Source organism: Hypanus sabinus, chromosome 1 (assembly GCF_030144855.1).
Source record: "Hypanus sabinus isolate sHypSab1 chromosome 1, sHypSab1.hap1, whole genome shotgun sequence".
NCBI classification, from domain to species: Eukaryota; Metazoa; Chordata; class Chondrichthyes; order Myliobatiformes; family Dasyatidae; genus Hypanus; species Hypanus sabinus.
In genome coordinates this window covers 172,815,510-172,837,772 of record NC_082706.1, presented here as the reverse complement: position 1 = coordinate 172,837,772, position 22,263 = coordinate 172,815,510, and the positions used below count along the sequence as shown (strand labels likewise).

The 22,263-nt window shown below is 37.4% G+C and overlaps 1 protein-coding gene across 1 annotated transcript in view; it reads left to right on the top strand.

The window, feature by feature from the left end:
* Positions 1 to 22,263, top strand: part of nsmaf (neutral sphingomyelinase (N-SMase) activation associated factor) — a 155,270-nt gene that overhangs the window by 6,364 nt on the left and 126,643 nt on the right. The window contains exons 2-3 of the mRNA XM_059981550.1: positions 12,065 to 12,154; positions 15,170 to 15,248. Coding sequence (XP_059837533.1) covers positions 12,065 to 12,154; positions 15,170 to 15,248 — 169 coding nt within the window. The remainder of the gene's footprint in view (positions 1 to 12,064; positions 12,155 to 15,169; positions 15,249 to 22,263) is intronic.

The window sequence follows — 22,263 nt, the reverse complement described above, 5'->3', positions numbered from 1 at the left end:
CCTGAATGTGCTGCATTTGCTTATCTGACTTTTTATTTTTGGACTATTAGCCAGGAATTGCTTTCATTGGATTTCTTTGCCAAGGCAGAACCCTGGCTTCCTGATTTTAATGTTCTCACCCTTGATTTCAAATATCAAGATCCACTTCATTCTGCCTTTTGTCGCCTTTTTGTAGTATTTTCTACCACTCCTACCAATGAAGGCATTTGTCCTTCTACTATTCAAGCCTGTCACTCATTCCCCAAATTCAGTTCAGTATCATATTTTACTTCCTGAAAGCATACTTTTATTGCCTAAGCTTTTGCTGTTTTGTGTCTAGATTGGTGTGGAGATTTCAGACGCACTTTAGCACATTTTTTTAGTTGGATATTAAATGTGCAATATAGCTGAAAGGTTTTGCTAGCTTGGAAAAAGCTGAGTTGTCTTTAATTTTCACCAGTGCTTTAAGTACTGTAACTTATGCAAAATCTTCATTTTTCCAATTTTTGTGCCTGTATCATAGATTTAATTGCATCACTATTGACAGCTGTGCATTCATGTACTATGACCTAGAATTCACTTTCTAACCTACCTCCTTTGTCAGTTTTTCATTTCTTTTTGATGTTCATCAGAGCATAGTTCTTTCACTAAACACCTAATTGTCTATATCCTAATATCTACTTGTTAATTATTGTTAATTTGCTGTTTTAAAGGTGTTTTATAAGTAAGTTTTTGTTATTCATTGTCCTGCTATGAATTTTATCCATTAATGTCCACTGTATATATTTGTTAATAGTGTTTATTTTTTGTCTTTATTCATCAGTATGCATTTCCCTTTTTGCGTGTAGTTTTAAATACATTAACAATGAAAGTGAGAGTGCCTATCAGGGATTTCAGTTTCCGTTGATAGTCTCTGAACAGTGAGTAAAAATGCAATTTTTTTTGTTCAATAATTGTAATAAATTTAGACCAATTTGAACAAATTTGCTTTCACTTTGACATGGAGTCTCTTCTGTTGATCAATGTCAAAAAAGCCAGATTAAATGCACTGTGAGTCAATGGTGTAAAACAACAAAACATGAAAACTTCCAAAGGGGGGGGTAAATACTTTTTATAGGCACTGTACATCAGAACAGTAAATACATACTTTTTAAGAAGTAATATTTCTTGATGCATGTGTAGATGAAGTTTCATGTTGTAGAAAATTGTGTCACAGACTTCGTTTTCTAGGATATTAGCGCCTCCTCCCCCAGTAACGTAAGTGTCACTAGTACAGTTGTGATTATCAATGTCTGGTTGTGTATAGCTGTATAATTTGTGTGGCAGTGTAACTTATTTTTCAACAGTTAAAATCATGGCACAACAGCAGGCCATTTGCCCATTGTGTTTGTGCCACTCATTGAATCAAGGGCTTCCTCAGGAAAAGATTGCTTAAATGAGTTTCTCAACTATTGATACCCTTTTGAGTTTTCCAGTGAATAATCTCTTTTTCCTTGAGTCATTACAAGTCAAAGCAATCAGCTGTCTAATTCCTGCTTAAGCTTTGTTTGAGGCAGACAAACTGCAGGACCTCAACGTCTGAGTAAAACAACAACCTGAACCTAATCTCTGCTGGTTTCATTGACCTGGATTCAAAACATGAAAGACCTTGCTTGATTATTTCAGACTCGGCCTCTGCATCATTCTCTGACCCATTCCATCTCATGCTGGCTGCTAGGCCAAGTATCCGTTGTGTTCCTTGGCACACAAAACCAGTCTGATGAAATCTGGCTTCTTAATCCGTTCTGGATATGCTCCAGTGGTTACTGGTGAAATGGTGTGTGTAATATATTCCTAACTGGGAATGTACACTCACTCTCTTACAGTCTCAGATCTGAAATTTATACCCAGATCTAGGGTAAGCCAGTAGTAAACATTAATTCAAAATAATTATCACCAGCTTTTTTGAACACCTAACTAGACCTTGCTTGGTGTTGAATAAAACTCTGTTGATCAGTGCCCTCTGTTTCTTAATTTACTCCCTAAACACTCATGACTTGTGGCCAACTTCTGCTCTAACTCCATTTACAAGTTTGCAGATGGCACCACTGTGGTCCCATACAATGATGGGATGGAGCACGGGAAGAAAAAGGAAGAGTCTAGTGGCATGGTGTCACGATGCCCTCTCCCTCAACGTCAGCAAGACAAAAGAGCTGGTCATTGATTTGAGGAAGCTGGATCGAGTACTTACCCTAACTGTATAAATAGTGCTGAGATGGTTGAGAGCTTCATCTTCCTGCGATTGAATACCAGCAACAATTTGTTCCAGTCCACTGTATACTGTCCAATTATATCAGCAGGCTAAAGTGCTCAGAGGGCTAAGGAAATTTGCAATGTTTCTTATGATCTTTACCAATGTTTACAGATGTACTATAGAAAGCATCCTATTCGGATGCAGCATAGCTTATATAGCAACTGTTCTGTCCCAAACCATGAGAAATTGCACAATTGTAAATGCAACCCAATCTATCATTAAAACTGACATCCCCTCTATTGATTCTGTCTGTACTTCTTGCTGTCTCAGGAAAGCATCCAACATGATCCGATATTCCTCCCACCCTGGTGAATCTCTTCTCCCTTCCCTCCCTTTGAGCAGAAGATACAAAAACTTGACAGACATATCATCAAGCTGTAAGACAGTTTCTATTCTGTTGTTATAATACTTTTGAACAGATCATTTAGATGAACTCTTGATCTCTCAATCTACCTTGTTGTGGCCCTTGCATTTCTTTGTCTACCTGCACTCCAATTTCTCTGTAATAGTAATCCTATATTGTACATTTTTGTTTTGCCTTTTCATACTACATCAGTGTACTTGTGTATGGAATGATCTGTCTGGATATCATGCCAACAGAAGCTTTTTATTGTATCTCAGTACATGTGACAATAATAAAACCAATTCTCAGTTACCAACAGAGACTTGTTGCCAGGCATTGTGCGTGACCGTCACCCTTCTCATTTTGGAATGAAAAGTGACGTTGTAGTTTTGTTGATGTTCATCCCACACATCTGTGTGACACAGACTTTGTGCACTATTTTCCAAGGATGTACTCTGAAGCAGTTGTCAACTATATTTGATTCTCAACCTTTCCAAAAAATACATTCATGGTGTGTTTATAGAATACATTGTCTTCATTCACAATACCAACCAAGGCCAGAACTCAGGTACATTTACAGCGTCCGTTTCATTTTGGCAGTGTGCTTCAGCCATGTCTTGCTCCAGACTCTGCCTTCTCTGAACCATATTTCCAATATGTAAATGATGATTAAAGGAACAAAGGATCTTTCAGATCGGTTCTTTCGTCATGATTGACTCTGGCCCTGAAGGCAGTTGTGTCTACCTCTCTTTTTTTTTAAATCTTTTTATTGAATTTCATATATATAAAGAGAAACATAACATAATATAAATAGGTTATAAATGCACTAGATTTAAAGTTAAATTTATAATAGGATAGCATTATCTTATTAAATATCAACCAAAAAAAACTTATAATAAACAATCAAACCTATTTTGATTGAACATGAAAAAGAATAAAAATAGTCATCAAAAGAAAAAAAAGTAAAAATGCACGAAGAAATGTATATTAAAAAAAATAAACCTAAACTAACATGGGCAATAATACCAGTTTATATGAGTATGATAGTGTCAAAAACTCCGGAACTCCATACCAGAACAAGAATAAAAAGAGAAAAGGTCTGGAAGAGGCCAAATTAATTCATATGAAAGTGTCGAATGAATGGTCCCCAAGTTTCTTCAAATTTAATTGATGAATCGAAAATAGTACTTCTAATTTTTTCTAAACTCAGACAAGAGATAGTTTGAGAAAACCACTGAAATGTGGTAGGAGGGTTTACTTCTTTCCATTTTTGTAATATAGACCTTCTGGCCATTAATGTTACAAAGGCGATCATTTGTCTAATTGAAGGGGAAAGTTGATTACCATCCTCATTTGGTATACCAAAAATTGCAGTGATAAAATGAGGTTGTAAATCAATATTCCAAATTGAGGAAATGGTAGCAAATATGTCCTTCCAATAGTTATGTAAAGTGGGACATGACCAAAACATATGGGTCAATGAGGCCACATCTGAATGACATCTGTCACATTGAGGGTTAATATGAGAATAGAATCGAGCAAGCTTATCTTTAGACATATGAGCTCTATGTATGACCTTAAATTGTATTAAAGCATGTTTAGCACATATAGAAGAAGAATTAACCATTTGTAAAAATTTTTCCCATTTTTCTGTTGATGTATTATATTGAAGTTCTTTTTCCCACTCTTGTTTAATTCTACCTGATATTTCTGGTTGTATCTTCATAATCCTATTATAAATAAAAGCCACTAATCCTTTCTGACAAGGATTCAGGGTAAAAATCATGTCTGAAAAGTCTATCAAAGTTGAATTGGGAAAGGATGGTAAAACTTTAATATATAAAAAATTTCTAATTTGTAAATATCTAAAAAAATTAGATTTAGGTAAATTAAATTTGTTGGAAAGTTGGTCAAAAGACATCAAACTACCTTCAAAAAAGAGATCATGAAAACATATTATACCTTTCCTTTTCCATATGCTAAACGCTTGATCTGTTAAAGAAGGTTTAAAAAAGAAGTTAAGTAAGATAGGGCTATCAAGAACAAAGTTTTTCAGAGTAAAAAACTTACGAAATTGAAACCAAATTCGTATTGTGTGTTTGACAATAGGATTGGATATCTGTTTATTGAGTTTAACTAAATCAACCGGAAGAGAAGAACCAAGAATGGAGAATAAAGAATATCCTTGTGCAACATTACATTCTAAATTTACCCACTGTGGGCACAATGGTGAATCCAAATCTAGTTTCCGATATATTAAGTTTCGAATATTATTCGCCCAATAATAAAATCTAAAGTTAGGTGAAGCTAAACCACCATCTTTTTTAGATTTCTGTAACTGTCTTTTACTTAAACTGGGATTTTTATTTTGCCACACAAATGAGGAAATTTTTGAATCAATGTTACCGAAGAAAGATTTAGGAATAAAAGTTGGTAAGGCTTGAAATAAATATAAAAATTTTGGTAAAATCATCATTTTAATAGCATTAATCCGACCAACTAATGATAAGGATAAAGGAGACCATCTAGTAGTAAGTTGTTGAATTTGATGAAGCATGGGTAAAAAATTCAATCTGAATAAATCTTTATACTTCTTAGTAATTTTTATACCTAAATAAATAAAGTTATCAGTAACAACTTTAAATGGTGTCCTGTCATTCAATAAAGTTTGCTCATTTAAAGGAAATATTTCACTCTTATCCAAATTTAATTTATAACCAGAAAAACTACCAAATTGAACCAACAAAGATAGGATAGCGGGAGTAGACCTATCAGGATCAGAAATATATAACAACAAGTCATCAGCATAAAGTGATAACTTGTATAACTTTTCGTTACGAGTAATACCAAAAATATTAGGAGATTCACGAATAGCAATAGCTAACGGTTCTAATGCGATATTAAATAATAAAGGACTTAAGGGACAACCTTGTCTCGTACCACGAGATAATTGAAAAAAAGAGGATCTATAATTATTTGTAAGAACAGAAGCAATAGGTTTATAATATATTAATTTAATCCATGATATAAAATTAGAACTAAAATTAAAATTTTTCAAGGCATTAAATAAGTATGTCCATTCAACTCTATCAAAAGCTTTTTCAGCATCTAATGAGATAACACATTCTGAGGTTGTGGGTGAAGAAGTATAAATTATATTAATCAATTTTCTAACATTAAAAAAGGAATACCGATTCCTAATAAAACCAGTTTGGTCTTCTGAAATAATCTGTGATAATACTTTTTCTAACCTAATAGCTAAAATTTTTGTAAGAATCTTAGAGTCTACATTTAATAGCGATATAGGGCGATAAGATGCACATAAAGTAGGATCTTTATCTTTTTTAAGAATTAGAGAGATAGTAGCTTCATAAAAAGACTCTTCTTAGTAAATGCATCATTAAAGATTTCACATAACCAAGGGGAAAGCAAAGAAGAAAAAGTTTTTAAAAATTCTATAATATAACCATCAGGACCAGGAGCTTTCCCTGAATTCATTGATGAGATAGCCTCTCCTACTTCGGCCATAGAAATAGGAGCATCAAACACACTTCGATCTTCATCTGTCAGTTTGGGATTATTTAAATTGTTAAAAAAATTATCCACCATGGACAGATCACCATCAAATTCTGATTGATATAAAGATTTATAAAAATCTTGAAAAGTATTATTAATTTCTTTATGATCAGTAGTCAAATTACCGTCTTGTTTGCGAATTTTAATAATTTGTCGCCTAGTCGAAATAGCTTTTAATTGGTTAGCTAACTGTTTACCAGTTCGATCACTATGAATATAAAATTGAGCCCTGGTCTTAATTAATTGATTCTCAATTGAAGATAATAATAAGCTATGTTCCATTTGAAGCTCAACTCTCTTCTTATAAAGTTCTTTGGTAGGAGTAACGGAATAAATCTTATCAATTTCTTTAATTTTATCCACCAATAAAGCTATATCTAAATATCTTTGTTTTCTTTTACCAATGGAATATGAGATAATTTGTCCACGGATAAAAGCCTTGAAAGAGTCCCAAAGTATTCCTCTGTCAATCTCTTTGGTATAGTTTGTTGAAAAAAAATAAGTCAATTTGTTGTTTTATGAAGGTAATAAATTCTGGATCTTGAAGCAAAGTAGCGTTGAGTCTCCAAGATCTAGTATTAATGGAAGAGTCCGAAATCTTGATGGATAACTTCAAAGGTGCATGATCCGAAATGGCAATAGAATCATATTTACAGTCAGTAACATCTGTTAATAAACGATGATCAATAAGGAAATAATCAATTCTAGAATAACTATGATATACATGTGAAAAAAATGAAAATTCTTTATCTTTAGGGTTCAAAAACCGCCATATTTCAGTAATTCCTGAATCAACCATAAAAGAATTAATAAGTAAGGCTGATCTATTCGGAAGAGTTCGAATAGGTTTAGATCTATCCATCAAAAGATTCAGACAACAATTAAAATCTCCACCCATTATCAACATATATTCATTTAGATTAGGAAGGGAAGTAAATAAACATTTAAAAAATTCAGGGCAGTCAAAGTTTGGAGCATAAATATTAACTAGAACCACTTTTCGATTAAAAAGTGAGCCAGTAATCAACAAAAATCTGCCCTGTGGGTCAGAAATAATTTCATGATGTGTAAACGAAATTGAGGGGTCTATAAAAATAGACACACCCCTAATTTTGGCGGTACAATTCGAATGAAATTGTTGACCCTGCCAGAACCTAAAAAAGCGTTGATTATCCTCCCTCCTAATATGGGTCTCCTGTGCAAAGATAATATTAGCATTCAGTCTATGGAATACTTTAAATATTTTTTTACATTTAATCGGATGATTTAAACCATTAGTATTCCAAGAGATAAAATTAATAGACTTATCCATCATGCCAATATTGATTGTGTATATCATAAAAGGTTAAGAAGACACATAACCCATAATTCAGGAAGAAGAAAAAATGATTCAGGAGCAACCGGAGAAAATGACACCTCAACAATATTAATAATTTAAAGTTGGCCCATAAACTAAAAGCAAAAAAATAAAAAGCAAAAGCATGAAAAGAGATCCCCAACCCCTCGAAAAAAAACCAAGCGGCAGGCGCACAAATTAATACTAATATTACCCCCATTTTCAAGATGGCAACTCCACGAAAAGATAAAAAGAGATTATAAAACACCCAGATTTAAGTACAGGGTTGCAAAAAAAAAAGAATATATATCAATCAAAATGAAAAAAAAGTAATATAATAAAGTAAAAGATCATTAATTAAAAAAGGATAGACGTTAAAGTTTGAAACAGTGTAATATGCCTTTAAAAAAAGATTCCATATTCAAATACAAAAAAATGACGTTTCAAAAGCAAAGACTTATGGGAAGAAGAAACGACATTTTGAAAACGCCATATTACAAAATATAAATGTAAATTCACCAATCTATTAAAAAAAAGTTTAAAAAAAAGTTATCAAAATAGAATTAAAAAAGGATTCAATAATCACTACAATATAAAAAAAGGGTCCAAAAATCCAAAACATTCGTCCCATTCTCAAATACAAGCAAACAAATGAATGCTTACGGAAAGCAAAGTCTTATGGGAAGAAGAAACGACATCTTAAAAAAAGAAATCATTATTACAAAATATAAACATGTATATCCAATTCAGAAAAAAAAATAAGAAAAAAGACATAGTAAAATTAAGAGAGAATCTATAAACCATGATAGTAAAAAAAATAAACCAGGTCTACAGACCAAAGTAAAAAGCTATAACGCAGCTTCATAAGTTAAAGCCCAAAACGAAATGGCATCGTCTCTCCAAAAATTCTTCAACATAACACATAGTTCAGCTTATGCTGGAAGATCAATGTTCTTCAACGAATTTCTTCGCATCTTCCGGAGTATTAAAAAAGCGCTGAGTGTCGTCACTCAACATAATTCTGAGATTCGCTGGGTATCTTAAAGCTTGTTTAAATCCAATCGAATGAATCTCTGCCATCACTGGTTTAAAAGCAATTCTTGCTTTCATTACTTCAAATGAATAATCTTCAACAATACAAAACGTGTTGCTTCTGTAAGAAATCATACCTTTCTGACGAGCTAGTCGGATTAAAAGTTCTTTCTCCCGAGGATAATGGAGGCGAACAATCACAGCTCGTGGCTTGTCTCTCGAGATCGAAAATCTCGAAACTCTGTGGGCACGATCAATAGTAGGTTTAGCTTTCAAAACATCAGCGCCAAAAACTTCCCATAATAAGTTAGAGAAAAATTCAGTTAAGTCACCAGATTCAACATTTTCGGGAAGCCCGATGATTCGCAAATTCTGTCTGCAAGATCGGTTTTCAAGATCGGTGATTTTAAACTTATAATGCTCTACTGTTTTAGCAGTCGACAGTACCTTCTTCTCCAGTGTTTCGATTGTACGTATTTTTTCACAAATTAACTTATCAAGAGCTGCGAACTTTTCTTCATGTCGTTCAATATCTGCTGCCTGTGATTGTAACTTGGTATCAAACGATCTAACGGCTTCTTCGAGCCCAGATATTTTTGCAGTAAGCTTATTTTCCAGACTTGTCATTTTACTTTCCAAACTTGCAAGTTTAGTATCCAGTTTAGTATCCAGAAGATTAGAAATTGCCTCAATAGATAGAGGCTCTTTAGACGATTTCTTAGGTGCAGACATTTTAAGTTTGGAAAGATTAAATCAAGTATTATTTTAGAAAAGAAATAAATCGTAAGTATCAACCCATGTAATAAAGATGAAAAGATTTGATTAAAGGGTGATTATAGTTTAAAAAATGAAGAGCGCCTAAAAAGCAGATGTTTACGTCGCCATCTTGAAACTCCGCCTTGTGTCTACTATTCATCAATTTGCAGACCAGCAATGGATCTGAGGAGAAGAAAGAGGTAGATCTGACCACCTCCGCTTCCTCGGATCATCACCCCTTTTATTACTGATTCTCACTGGTGGCCTTAACAGGAAACTCACTACAGAACAGTGGAGAGTAGAATCATCTGACTGTAGAGTTGACCAGGAAGTTATCTATTTCCAACCCTTAAATTTGGATTGGACTACTAGTGTTATGTAAAATATTTGTATCCTATTATTAGGAAATGTGTTCATCGTGTGTACAATATTCTGTGAAAAATAGCCGTTTGAATTTAAATAGACGAGGCAAGTATCCAATCCACAACCCTGCAGAGCATTCTCATTATTTTTTCTGGTAGGTACAGTAGGACTGCGCAACACATTCGTCTTCCTCGGACTTCGAGAGACTACTACTATATAGGTACAGTACTAATGTGGTCTAGATGAATTACCTGCCCTAAATCACTCACATTATGTTGTAGATGATATAACTTATCCTATAACCAAGAAGATACCGTTTCATCAGTAAAGTCAATGATATTTGACAGCAGACCTTGTAGTTATCTAGGCAATGTTCATGATGCCTTTATTCCGTCATTACGTCAGTGTTAACTGAACTACCTTGGCAAACCAAAGGGTGAACGTCGTTTTTCTGTCAGAGTATGTCGTATTGTTCTTGAATATATGTTAAAAACAATGCTGAACATCCATAAGATTCATGTTAACATGCAGCATGCTGTGCAACTCTGAAATCACTCACAGGGAGTACTTGCACTAAGTAGCTAGAGTAGAGGAATTTCAGAACCAAAAGGAAGAGAAGTCCCTTTCTGTACCCTGTAGGGAAATTAGTAATTGTTAATCCAGTTCCTCCTTCAGTAAAAGCCCCACAGTTTCAACAGAGCCACAAAGCAAAAGTAAAACCCACCACAAAATACTTGGAGGCTGATGTCAGAACATCCTTGCACTAAACGAAAGTTAGGTAAGACCATGCCACCCTCTTTTTTAGATTTCTGAAGATAAACTTCATTAATTCTTGAATGCTTATTCTTCCACAGATAGGACAAAATAACTAGAGTCTAAGGAATCAAAAAAGGTTTTAGGAATAAAAATTGGGATTGATTGAAATAAATATAAAAATTTAGGGAGAACATACATTTTAACAACATTAATACAACCTACCAAGGACGTAGATAGAGATGACCATTGTGACAGACTCTGTTTTGTAGTATATAAAAGATTGGCAAAATTTTCACAAAGAAGATCTTTAAACTTCTTTGTAACTGTAATCCCAAGATAAGTAAATTGATTATGAACTACTTTAAAAGGGAGGTCACGAAATGCTAATTCTCGTGCTTCTTTATTAATTGGGAAAAGTTCACTCTTATGTAAATTAAGTTTATAGCCAGAAAACTGGCTAAACTGATCAAGAAGTGAAAACATTGGAGGTAAGGATGTGGACGGATTTGAAAGAAAAAGTAATAAGTCATCAGCATAAAGAGAAACTTTATGCTCAACACCCCCCACCCCCCTCCAGATCCCAGTCAGGTCAGGACAGTTTTGAAATGCTATCGCCAGAGGTTCTATAGCCAAATCAAAGAGAAAGGGACATAAAGGGCATCCCTGACGGGTGCCACGTTTGAGGTTAAATAACTGGGATTGCTGAAAATTAGTCAAAACAGAGGCAGTGGGACACAGATACAGCAATTTGATCCGAGATAAAACTTTGACCAAAGTCAAATTTTTCTAAAACTGCAAAAAGGTAGTTCCATTCTGTACGATCAAATGCTTTCTCCGCATCGAGGGAAATAACGCATTCAGGAATCCCAGTTGAAGGTGAATATAAAATGTTAAATAAATGCTGAATATTAAAAAAAGGAAGATGGTTTTTAGTAAAACCAGTTTGATCATCAGAAATAATAGAGGGAATAACAGTTTCTAATCTATGAGCCAAAACTTTGGCCAAGATTTTAACATCAACATTAAGCAAAGAAATCTGCCTGTATGAGTAACTTTCAACGCATTTTAAGGTCTTCGGTACCTCCTCGCCGCTAATTCTCATGTGGTCCAAGACAACACCACTCATTTCCCCCACTTCCTTAGCTTAAATAATTTTCTCCAGAGTCAAAGCTAAAGAAAAATATTCATTTAAATCTCACTTGTTTTCTTTGTTCACACACAGACAGTCATGCTGGTCTTTGAGGAGACCTACTGTCTTCCTGGAACCCTTTTTCTCTTAGTCCCAGGAAACTATTGTGTATGTTGTTCATCTTGCTTGTCAGATCCTTAGTCGTTGTTACTCTCTGAACATCTCCCTTTAAGTGCGCTTCTATAGTCTTGTCAAGAGATTCCCTAATTTCCAGTTGCTTAAGTTGAGTGACCGTGCAGGCTTGAGGGGTCCAGTGTCTAATCCTGTCTTATTGGTTCTTGTACAGCTGCAGATTTGTATTGCATAGTGATACCACACCAAGTTAATTTGATGTTTGTCCTTAATATGTAAAAAAAATTATTTTGTTTAGAAATGGAAAGAAGTTTCTTTTTGGTGCTCTTATATGAATGTTTATTCATATTTATTTGTTATATCAAATAGGTTTACCCTGTTGCTGCTTGACCTTGAAGAGTATTATTTTGATCATCACACATTTTATCATGTATTTACCAACAACAAAGGAGAAGAAAGGTACTGTACATATAAACTCAAGTTACTGTGTAGTAGTGTTGGTATCCTTGTCATTTTTATTATGTTTAAGCATGCCTTCAGTTTGTCCATTACTTGCCAAATGGAACCTTAGAGCTTTTGTGTAGAGCATAGAATAGTACAGACACGAACAAGCCTTCGGTTCATGCTCTCTGTGCTGAACATAAAACCGAATTAAACTAACTCGTCTGCCCGCACACGATTAGAATCCCTGCATTTATTGCATATTATGTGCCTCTCAGAAGGCCTCTTAACCATGACTATTTGCTTCTACCAGTGCCCCTGACAATCAGTTCTGGGAACATAATGTGTTGATTCACATTTAAAGGTATATAAAATTATGAGAGTCATAGATAAGATACTTTGTGTTTATAGATAAGGTAGATAGCCAGTTCCTTTGCTTAGGTGCCTAAACCTAGAGGGCACAGTTTTAATATGAGAGGGAGGAGGTTTAAAGGAGATCCAACAGACAATCTTGGCAAATTTGCAAAAAATCCAAAGGCGGTATCTAGAATGAGCTGCCAGAGGTAATAGTGGAAGCAGGAACAGAACATTCATTGGGCATTTTGTCAAGTGCTTGGACGACCTGGACATAGAAGGAAATTAATTAATGAAGGCAAGCGAGATTATTATAGACAGTCATGATGGTAGGATGAAGAGCCTGTTACAATGCTGTATGATTCAGACTGTACTTAAAATATCTAATTTGCTATCTCCATTACTGTCACTTACAAACACATTTAATAAAACTTTGGATGAAGTATAACACATGCAAAATTCTGGAGGAACTCTGAAGATCAGGCAACATATATGGAAGTGAATTAACAGTCAACATTTTGGGCCAGAACCTTTTATGAGGACTGGAAAGAGAAGAGCAAGTGTGGGAGAGGGAAAGAGTATAAATATAAACTACAAGATGATGGGTGAAGTCAAGAGGGTGGGGGAGGGGGATGAAGAAAGAAGCTAGGAGGTGATAGGTGGAAAAGGTAAGTGGGCTTAGAGGAAGGAATCTGATAGGAGAGGAGAGTGGGGAAGGGGAAGGGGGAGAGGCACGAGAGAGAAGAGATAAGGCAGGTGAGTAGAAGGGGTAAAAGGGGCAACAGAGTTAGGAATCGAAGAGTGAAGAGGGAGGGAGAAAAATTACTGGAGGTTAGAGAAATAGATGTTTATGCTATCAGGTTAGTGGCGACACAGATGGAATAATAGGCATTGCTACTCCAACCTGAGCATGGCCTCACCATGGCAGTAGAGAAGGCCATGGACTGATATGTTGGAATGGCAGTGGGGATTGGAATTATAATAGTTGGCCTCTGGAAAATCCTGCTTGTTGCAGATGGAGCAAAGGTGCCACGCCAAAGCGGTCCCACAAATTGCATTGGGGCTCACCAATGTATTAGGACCACTAGATACAGTAGATGGCCCCGAAAGATTCACAGAAGCAGTTTTGTCTGACCGGAAGGACTGTTTCGTGCCCTGAATAGAGGGGAGAGGGGAGGTGTAGCCCTTCTTCTGCTTCCAGGGATAAGTGCCAAGAGGGATATTAGTGGGGAGGGACAACTGGACAAGGAAAGCATGAAGCAATTGATCCCTGTGGAAAGCAGGGGTGGAGTGGAGGTAAAGATGTGTTTAATGGTAGGGCCCCATTGAAAATGGTGTAAGTTATGGAGAATGATGTAGTGGATGTTGACGTAGGTGCGGATAAGAGGAAGTCTATCCATGTTAAGATGGCAGGAAGATGGGGTAAGGACTGATATGTGGGAAACAGAGGAATTGCAGGTGAAGGCAGCATCAATGGTGGAGGAAGACAGGCCCTGTTCTTTGTAGAAGGTGAATATCTTTGATGTTCTGGAAAGGAAAGCCTCATCCAGTGAACAGATGCGGCAGAGATGAGATAATTTAGCAAAGGGAATGGCAGGGTGGGGAGAGGCGTGGGAATCTGTAGGTTTATAAAAGATACTGGTAGACAGTTTGTCTCCAGAGATGGAGACAAAGATCAAGAAAGGGGAGAGAGGTGTCAGAAATGGACCAAGTGAATTTAGGGTCCGGTTGGAAATTGGACGAAATTGACAAGCTTAGTATGGGTGCATGAAGTAGCATCGGTGTAGCACAGAAAGAATAGGGAGCATTACCAGGCAAGGCTTGGAACATGGATTGTTCCACCACCAATGAAAAGGCAGGCATAGCTGGGACCAATGCGGGTACCCATCGCTACACCTTGAATTTGGAGAAAGTGAAAGGAACTGAAAGAGAAATTGTTGACTGAGGACCAATTCTGCCAGATAGAGGATGGTGGCACTTGTCAGGTCTATTGTTCAGAAAGAAACAGAAGATTTCTCAGTGCTGATTGAGGAGGAGACTTCAGGTTGGAGGAGCAACACCTCATATTCCATGTGGGTAGCCTCCAAACTGCTGGTATGAATATCGATTTCTCCTGCTTCCAGTAATTGTTCTCCCTCCCTCTTCCCTCATCTTCAATTCCCAACTTTGGCTTCCCTAGTACCTCTTCTCTTTTCCTCACCTGCCTATCTCCTCCCCTAGTTCCCTCCCTTCCCTTTCTCCCATGGTCCACTCTTATATCAGCTTCCTTCTTTTTCAGTCTTTTGTCTTTTCCACCTATTTTGTCCCAGCCTCTTGCTTCATCTATCACCTTCTATCTTGTATTCCTTCCCCTTCCCCCACCTTCTGATGAATTCTTTCCCTTTCTTTTCAAGTCTTGATAAAAGGTCTCGGCCTGAAACGTTGACTATTAATTAATTTCCATAGATGCTGCCTGAGCTGTTTAGTTCCTCCAGCATTTTATGTGTGTTGCTCAGGTTTTCCAGCATTTGCCGAATCTCTTGTGTTGGATGAAGAATGTTACTATTCACCCTTTAGTACTTTTCCCAATCATATCTTTACTATGGGGCAGAGAAAGGATTGTATCATTTGCACTTGTAATAGTTAACTGTCATGAACACATCTCACTAACATCAGCACTTCTGTCTTTCTTTCTTACAGAACAATTAAAGGCTCCCTGAAGATTTGTTCCAAATCATTGATCTTTGAACCAGATCAAATATCAGAACCCATTTTAAAGGTGCAGTGTGTATGAACTATTCTTGCATGCCTGGTGTACTATATTGCATATCTCAAATTTACTTGAAAATTTTGCAGAATATCACATACTTACTTCTTGCACCGCTTGTTAGTTATAAGCTAATCTAATTTAAATTGGTTATTCCCTTTTAGTTTATCATGGTAATTAGTTCAATTTCCAACATAGCTAGTGCTATTTTCATGGGGATATTTCCCGCAAGTTACATTTATTCTCAATATGATTATGTTCAGGCTCCTACCCCAGCCAGACTTACTGATGTTTTCAGCAATTACTCTCAGGAAATATACTTTGCAGTCCAAGTTCTCGAGGTAGCATACCCTATTGCTGTTGACAGCAGCCTTCTTGCACAATATTATAAGACCATAAGATCAGAATTAGGCTATTTGGCCTGTCGAGTCTACTGAGCCATTTCATCATAGCTGATCCATTTCCCCCCTTAGCCCGAATCTCCTGTCTTCTCCCCGGGTCCCTTCATGGCACTGACTAATCAAGAATTTATCAACCTTTGCCTTAAATATACCTAATGACTTGGCCTCCAAAGCTGCCTGTGATAACAAATTCCACAGATTCACCATTCTCTGGCTAAAGAAATTCCTCAACTCTGTTCTAAAAGGGCATCCCTGTATTCTGAGACTGTGTCCTCTGGACTTGGACACTCCAACCATAGGAAAAATCCTCTCCACTCATCTAGGTCTTTCAACATTTGGTAGATTGCAATGAGGTCACCCCTCATTCTTCTCAATTCCAATGAGTAGAGGCCTAGAGCCAACAGATGCTCTTCATATGACAAGCCTTTTAATCTCAGAATCATTTTTGTGGACCTCCTTTGAATCCTCTCCAACATCAGCACCTCCTTTCCTAGATAAGAGACCCAAAACTGCTCACAATACTCCCAGTGAGGCCTCACCAGTGGCTTATAAAGCCTCAACATTACATCCTTGATTTTATATTGTAGTCCTCTTGAAATGAACACTAACGTCACATTTGCCTTCCTCATCACTGATACAACCTGAAAATTAATCTTCAGGGAATCCTATACAAGGACTCCCAAGTCCCTGTGCAAATCAGATATGTTAAATTTTCTCTCCATTTAGAAAATGGTTTATGCTTTTATTTCTTCTACCAAAGTGCATGACCATACACTTACTGACACCTGCCACTTATTGGCCCATTCTCCTAATCTGTTTAAGTTCTTCTGTAGCTTCTCTGCTTCCTCAAAGCTACCTGCCCCTCCGTCTGTCTTTGTATCGACTGCAACTTGGCCACAAAGCCATCAATTCCGTCAGCCATATCATTGACACATAATGTAAAAAGAAGTTGTCCCAAAACAGGCCCCTGTGGAACACCACTTGTTACTGGCAGCCAACCAGAAAAAGCTCCCTTTATTCCCACTCTTAGCCTCCTGCCAATCAGGTAATGCTCTGTTCATGCTAGTGTCTTTCCTGTAATACCATGGCTCTTATTAAGCAACCTCATATGTGACACTTTTGTCAAAGGATTTCTGAAAATCCAAGTGTACAATGTCCACCAATTCTCGCTTGTCTATCCTGTGTGTTATTTTTTCAAAGAATTCCAACAGATTTGTCAGTCAAGATTTTCTCTTAAGGAAAATATGCTAAAGCCAATTTTATCATGTGCCTCCAAGTACCCCAAAACCACATCCTTAACAATTGACTCTAACATCTTCCCAACCACTGAAGTCAGACTAACTGGCATATGATTTCCTTTCTTCTGCCTCACATCCTTCTTGGTTAAGGTGTGCAACAGTTTCTTCGTGGTCAAAAATTAAGAAAGCTAAAAACATCACTAAAAATACTTTTTCTGAGGTAAATTGTATTAAATTATTGCTGCAAACAGTGAAGAAGCGAGTGATGCTGATGCAAGTTCTGGACATGTATCAATGCAGATGGAGTTACAGTGCCCGTACAGCTAGCCTGGGAGCGAGGTTGAATCGCTCTGGGTGCCACAAGGAGAAGTCAGGGCCCCTGCAGAGAAGATTTAATTTTGCTGCTTGTACACTTGACCTGGTGCACAGTTGGATCGCTCTGGACACTAAGCTAATCTGAAGAACTGGAGGACAGCTTTGGGCTAGGTGACGAAATCTGGGCCAGAAGCAAGTTGTTAGGCAGCCTGGTCTAGGGCTGGGTCCTTGTTTTAAAGTGGTGCCTGGGTCTGAGTGCAAGATACAATGCTTTGTTTAGACAATTTAAACACTGGCTCAGATCAGAGGCGAGAGTCAGTTTTGTTCACTCTCTGTGATGTTCACTCCACTCTCCAGGGCGCCAGATCCTTTCGCTGTTCCGTCATTGGGTCACTTTAAACACAGGCCCAGATAGACTGAAAAGACGGTGTTGGTCGGGATGAGAACTGACTTCCCTCATTCTCTGTGATGGGCACTCTTTTTACAGTACTGAGGCTATGAAGACTGCCCCAGCTGCTGTGCTCCGTGCCCACTAATTTGAACTGATAAGCGAGGCTTTTGGCCTACTTCAGGGTGCTCCAGGGTTTGGATCTGAGAACTCATTTTTGGTTTGGAATGCTGGTGTTCATTTCAATTGTTTGCGTGACCTGTTTTTATTTCATTCTCTTGAGCATTGCGTGTTGGTCTTTTTATTTGTATTCTTTTCTTTAAATTGGGTCCTTTCAGGTTTTTTGCTTTGTGGCTACCCATGATCAAGCAAATCTCAAGGTTGTATAATTTATGCATTCAATATAATAAATGTACTTGAATCTTGAATTGTGAAGAGTGGAGTGTTTTGCAATTTTCCATTCCTACAGAACCATGCCAGAGTCAATGGATTCATGAAAGATCATTACTAATACCCCCACGATTTCTTCAGCACCTCTTTCAGAACACAGGGCTGTATGCCATCTGTCCCAAGTGACTGATCTACCTTCAGGCCTTCCAGTTTCCAAAGAACTTTTTTCCTAGTAATGGCCACTTCACACACTTCTGCCCCCTATCTTTATGGCACTTCACTCCAATCAGTAGCTTCCTTTCTAATGAAAATAAAAGAAGGGGACATATGCAAAAAGACACACAAAAAGGATCAAAGGTGTTGGGAAAATGACGAGAGAAAGGAGCTGTGAAGCAGATAATAAAAAGCAGCAGCAGGTTGCTGGCAGACAGGTACGGATATTGTCGTATTTCCTCTGAACAAAATCTACATTGTATATAGTAAACTTTTTGAGTTGGCCATGTTGTAGTTTGAAATTCAAGTTTTTAAGGTTCAAGTACATTTATTATCATAGAATGTATAAATTATACAAGGTTGAGACTTGCTTGCTCACAGGTAGCCACAAAGCAAGAAACCTGAAAGTACCCAAATTTTAAAAAAAATACAAATGAAAGACCAACACTCGGTGTGTAAGAGAAAACCCCCCCACAAATCATGCAAAAAATTGAAGCGAGCAACAGCATTCCGAGCCAAAATTGTGTCCTCAGATCCGAACCCCGGAGCAGCCCGGGATAGGCCCAATGCCTTGGTTATCAGTTCCTCGTGTTAGTGGGCACGGAGCACAGCAGCCAGGGCAGTTTTCACAGACTCAGCACCATGCAGATGACCATCGCAGAGAACGAGCAAATCCAGCTCTCGTCCTGACCAACACCCTGTCTTTTCGGTCTATCTGGGCTGGCGTTTAAATTGACCAAATAACGGAACAACGAAAGGCTCCTGCACCCTGGAGAGAGGACTGAAGACTACGGAGAGTGAGCGAAATCGGCTCTCTCCTACAATTTGGGCTAACACTTAAATTGTCTTAAACAGCTTAAATTACCTTAAACTTGCTCTAGGACCCAGGCACCGCTGCTGTGAATGGCCCTGGGCCTGGACCATGCTGCCTAGCCACTCACTGTGGGCCTAGATTTCATTGCCCAGCCCAAAGTCATTCTCAAGCTCTTCAAATCTGCTAGGTCCCCAACCTATCCTTTCAGCACTCAGAGTGATCCAACCTTGCTCCTGGGCTAGCTGTATGAGTATTGGAACTCCCATCTGCAACAATTCATCCCCCAAACTTGCCCTTTCACTGTTTGCAGCAATAATTTATCACAATTTACCTTAGAAAAAGTATCTTTAGTGATGTTTTTAGTCAGACTTCTTAGGTTTTTGACTGTCAGGAAGCTGGCACGCACATTGCATAGTGCCATCTTAACCGGTAGCATGTCAGTAGCATCTTGCAGAGTTCTATGCTTTACATCACCCTTTTAGATGATGGTTTACACTTTGCATTCACTTAGAATAAAAGAAGCAGGAAATGTTGTGGTTATAGCACGGTAGTGTAGTGGTTAGCACAGTACTTGATAGTATAAGCAGCTGGGTTCTATTCCTGCTGCTACCTGTAAGAAATTTGCACAGAGCGTAAAGGGAAATTATGGAGCATTGATAGATCCTTAACCCACTTTCATTTTTGAATTGTTTAGTGTCTTAGAAATGATGAAGTCAAAGGAAAATAATTTGGAAGATGTACTTCTTTAATAACCAGGCATTATTTTAGATGTACAGAATTTTGTATTGGTCAAACTTCCATCAGATTTTATATTTCTAACTTTTTCAAAATGTATTTTTTTTTCAAATGAGACAAGTGGTGAAAATAATTTTGTCAGATCTAACTTCAAATATTGGCAGATTCCTCCTGTTCTAAACTGTACTTATTAGTGCTTGTTGAAAAATACTGAATCCTTATCTATTTAAATTTTTTCATTCTTATTTTGAAAGGTCCTTGTGATTTCATTCTTCTCTACTTCTGCAATGTGCTCCAACCTCCTAACGCTAAAAGATAATTTGCACGGTTAGGATTTTGGAATACTTAGTAGTTATACCACTGACAGGGATGCCATAATGGACAAAGCCCTGAAGTCTTCCTCCAGAATTATGGTCAACACATGGACAAGAATGGCCACAAAGAGCAGCTCACATTACTAAGGACAGGTTTCTGTAGGAACTAGGGTATAATGTACACTGAAAATTTATGGCAAAAAGAAAATGGAAAGGTAATAGGTTCTGTAAAGGGATAAAGTTGATCAACATAGCATGAAGTGCATATGGAAGTGTAGCTAAACTATAACAGATGACAGACCCAGTTTAATGGTCAACACATTGGAGAATTTGCCAGTGAAAATATTTCTGTGGGAATTTAGTTCTTGGAGGTGTGCAAAATCAGTAGGAAGTCATAAATGATGATCATTGAAGAAGGAGTTTGCCATATAACTCAAAAGCAGTAGAGAAGTATATTTCAGCTTTGAAGTATATAATTTAGACAGGAAGCAGAAATGGCTTAAACTGAAAAAACAGTCAAACCAGCCTGCCAGCTACAGGCATAACTGAGAATGAGCTCCAAGCTGATGAAATTCACTGTAAAAATTTAAGCAACTAAGTGGCAGAACAGAGACTCAGTAGCTGAGCCTGAGAACTTAATCTGCAGTACACTAAAATCTGTGGAAAGTCTAGGAACTTGGAAAATTCAAATTTGAGAGGGAATTGGGTCCTCATTGAAAGCATCATCTTGACCCATGAATATGAAACCATAAAAGATTGGAGCAGAATTAGGCCATTTGGTCTGTCGAGTCTGTTCCAACATTCAACCAAAACTGATTAATTTTCCCTCTCAACCTAATTTTTTTGCCTTCTCCCTGTAAACTTTGCCCTTACTAATCAAAATTCTATCAACCTCCTCTTTAAATATACCCAGTGACTTGGGATCCGCAGTTGTCTGTGGCAATGAATTCCACAGATTCACCACCCTTTGGATAAAGAAGTTTCTTCTCATCTCTGTTCTAAAGGGACTTCCTTCCATTTTGCTGCTGTGTGAATACATGTGTGAGGAGATGCATTTTAGGTATTTAAACTCATTTTCAATATTCAAAATATGCAAGGTTCATTGTGAGAACAATTGCATGTAACCTATTCTCATAAGACAGCCTTATTATGAGGATTGCTGTATTAAAACCCAATTTCTAAAATGACTTCATATCTGTACAATTTTAAAAGAGGATGGAAATACATCCATTTTAATTTTGAAGAATGCATTTATAGTTTGTCGTACATTTATTGGCAGTTGCTCATGTACCAAGTAATTATTTTGCCTGGTGGTGTAATAGCATCAGCACTGGATTTCAAGGCAAGTGGTCCTAAGTATGGATCCAGCCAGCTCATAGCCTGCTTTCCATCTGTGCTGGGTTGAGCTTTGAGCTAGCGATTCGGCCTCATAAAAAAACACAAGTGCTACAGAAATGGCAAAAATGCTGCATGCTGTGCCACAAGGCATGAAAAGGAGCAAAAGCATTATCTAAACGGGGAGAAAGTTCAGAAATCAGAGGTGCAAAGCGACTTGGTATCCCTTGTGCATGATACCCTGAACAGGGGTTTGCAACTTGGAGTCCATGGACCCCTGGATTATTGTTAAGGCTGCATGACATAAGAAAGGCTGGAAACCCTTGCCCTCAAAGTAACTTGCAGGTTGAGACTATTATAAGGAGAAATGCAAAGTTAGCATTTATTTTGTGTGGACTATAATATAAAAGCAAGAATGTGATGTTGAGGCTTTATAAGGCATTAGTCAGACCTCATTTGAAGTTTTGAGCTCCTTGTCTATGAAAAGATGTGCTAGCATTGGCGAGGGTCCAGAGGAGGTTCACGAGTAATCCCAGGAGTGAAAGGGTTAACATATGAGGAGCATTTGATGTCTTGGGGCATGCATTTACTGGAGGAGGGATCTCATTGAAACCCAATTGAATATTGAAAGGCCTAGATAGAGTGGATGGAGAGAGGATGTTTCCTATAGTGCAGGGATCTAGGACTAGAGGGCAGAAGGATATCCCTTTAGAACAAAGATGAGAAATGTCTCTAGACAAATTGTGAATCAATAGAATGCATTGCCATCGATGGTTGTGGAGGTTAAGTCGTTGGGTATATTTAAAGCAGAGGTTGACAGTTACTTGATTTTTAAGGGTGTCAAAAGAGAAGGGGATCATCATGGCCAAATGGCCTAATTCTGC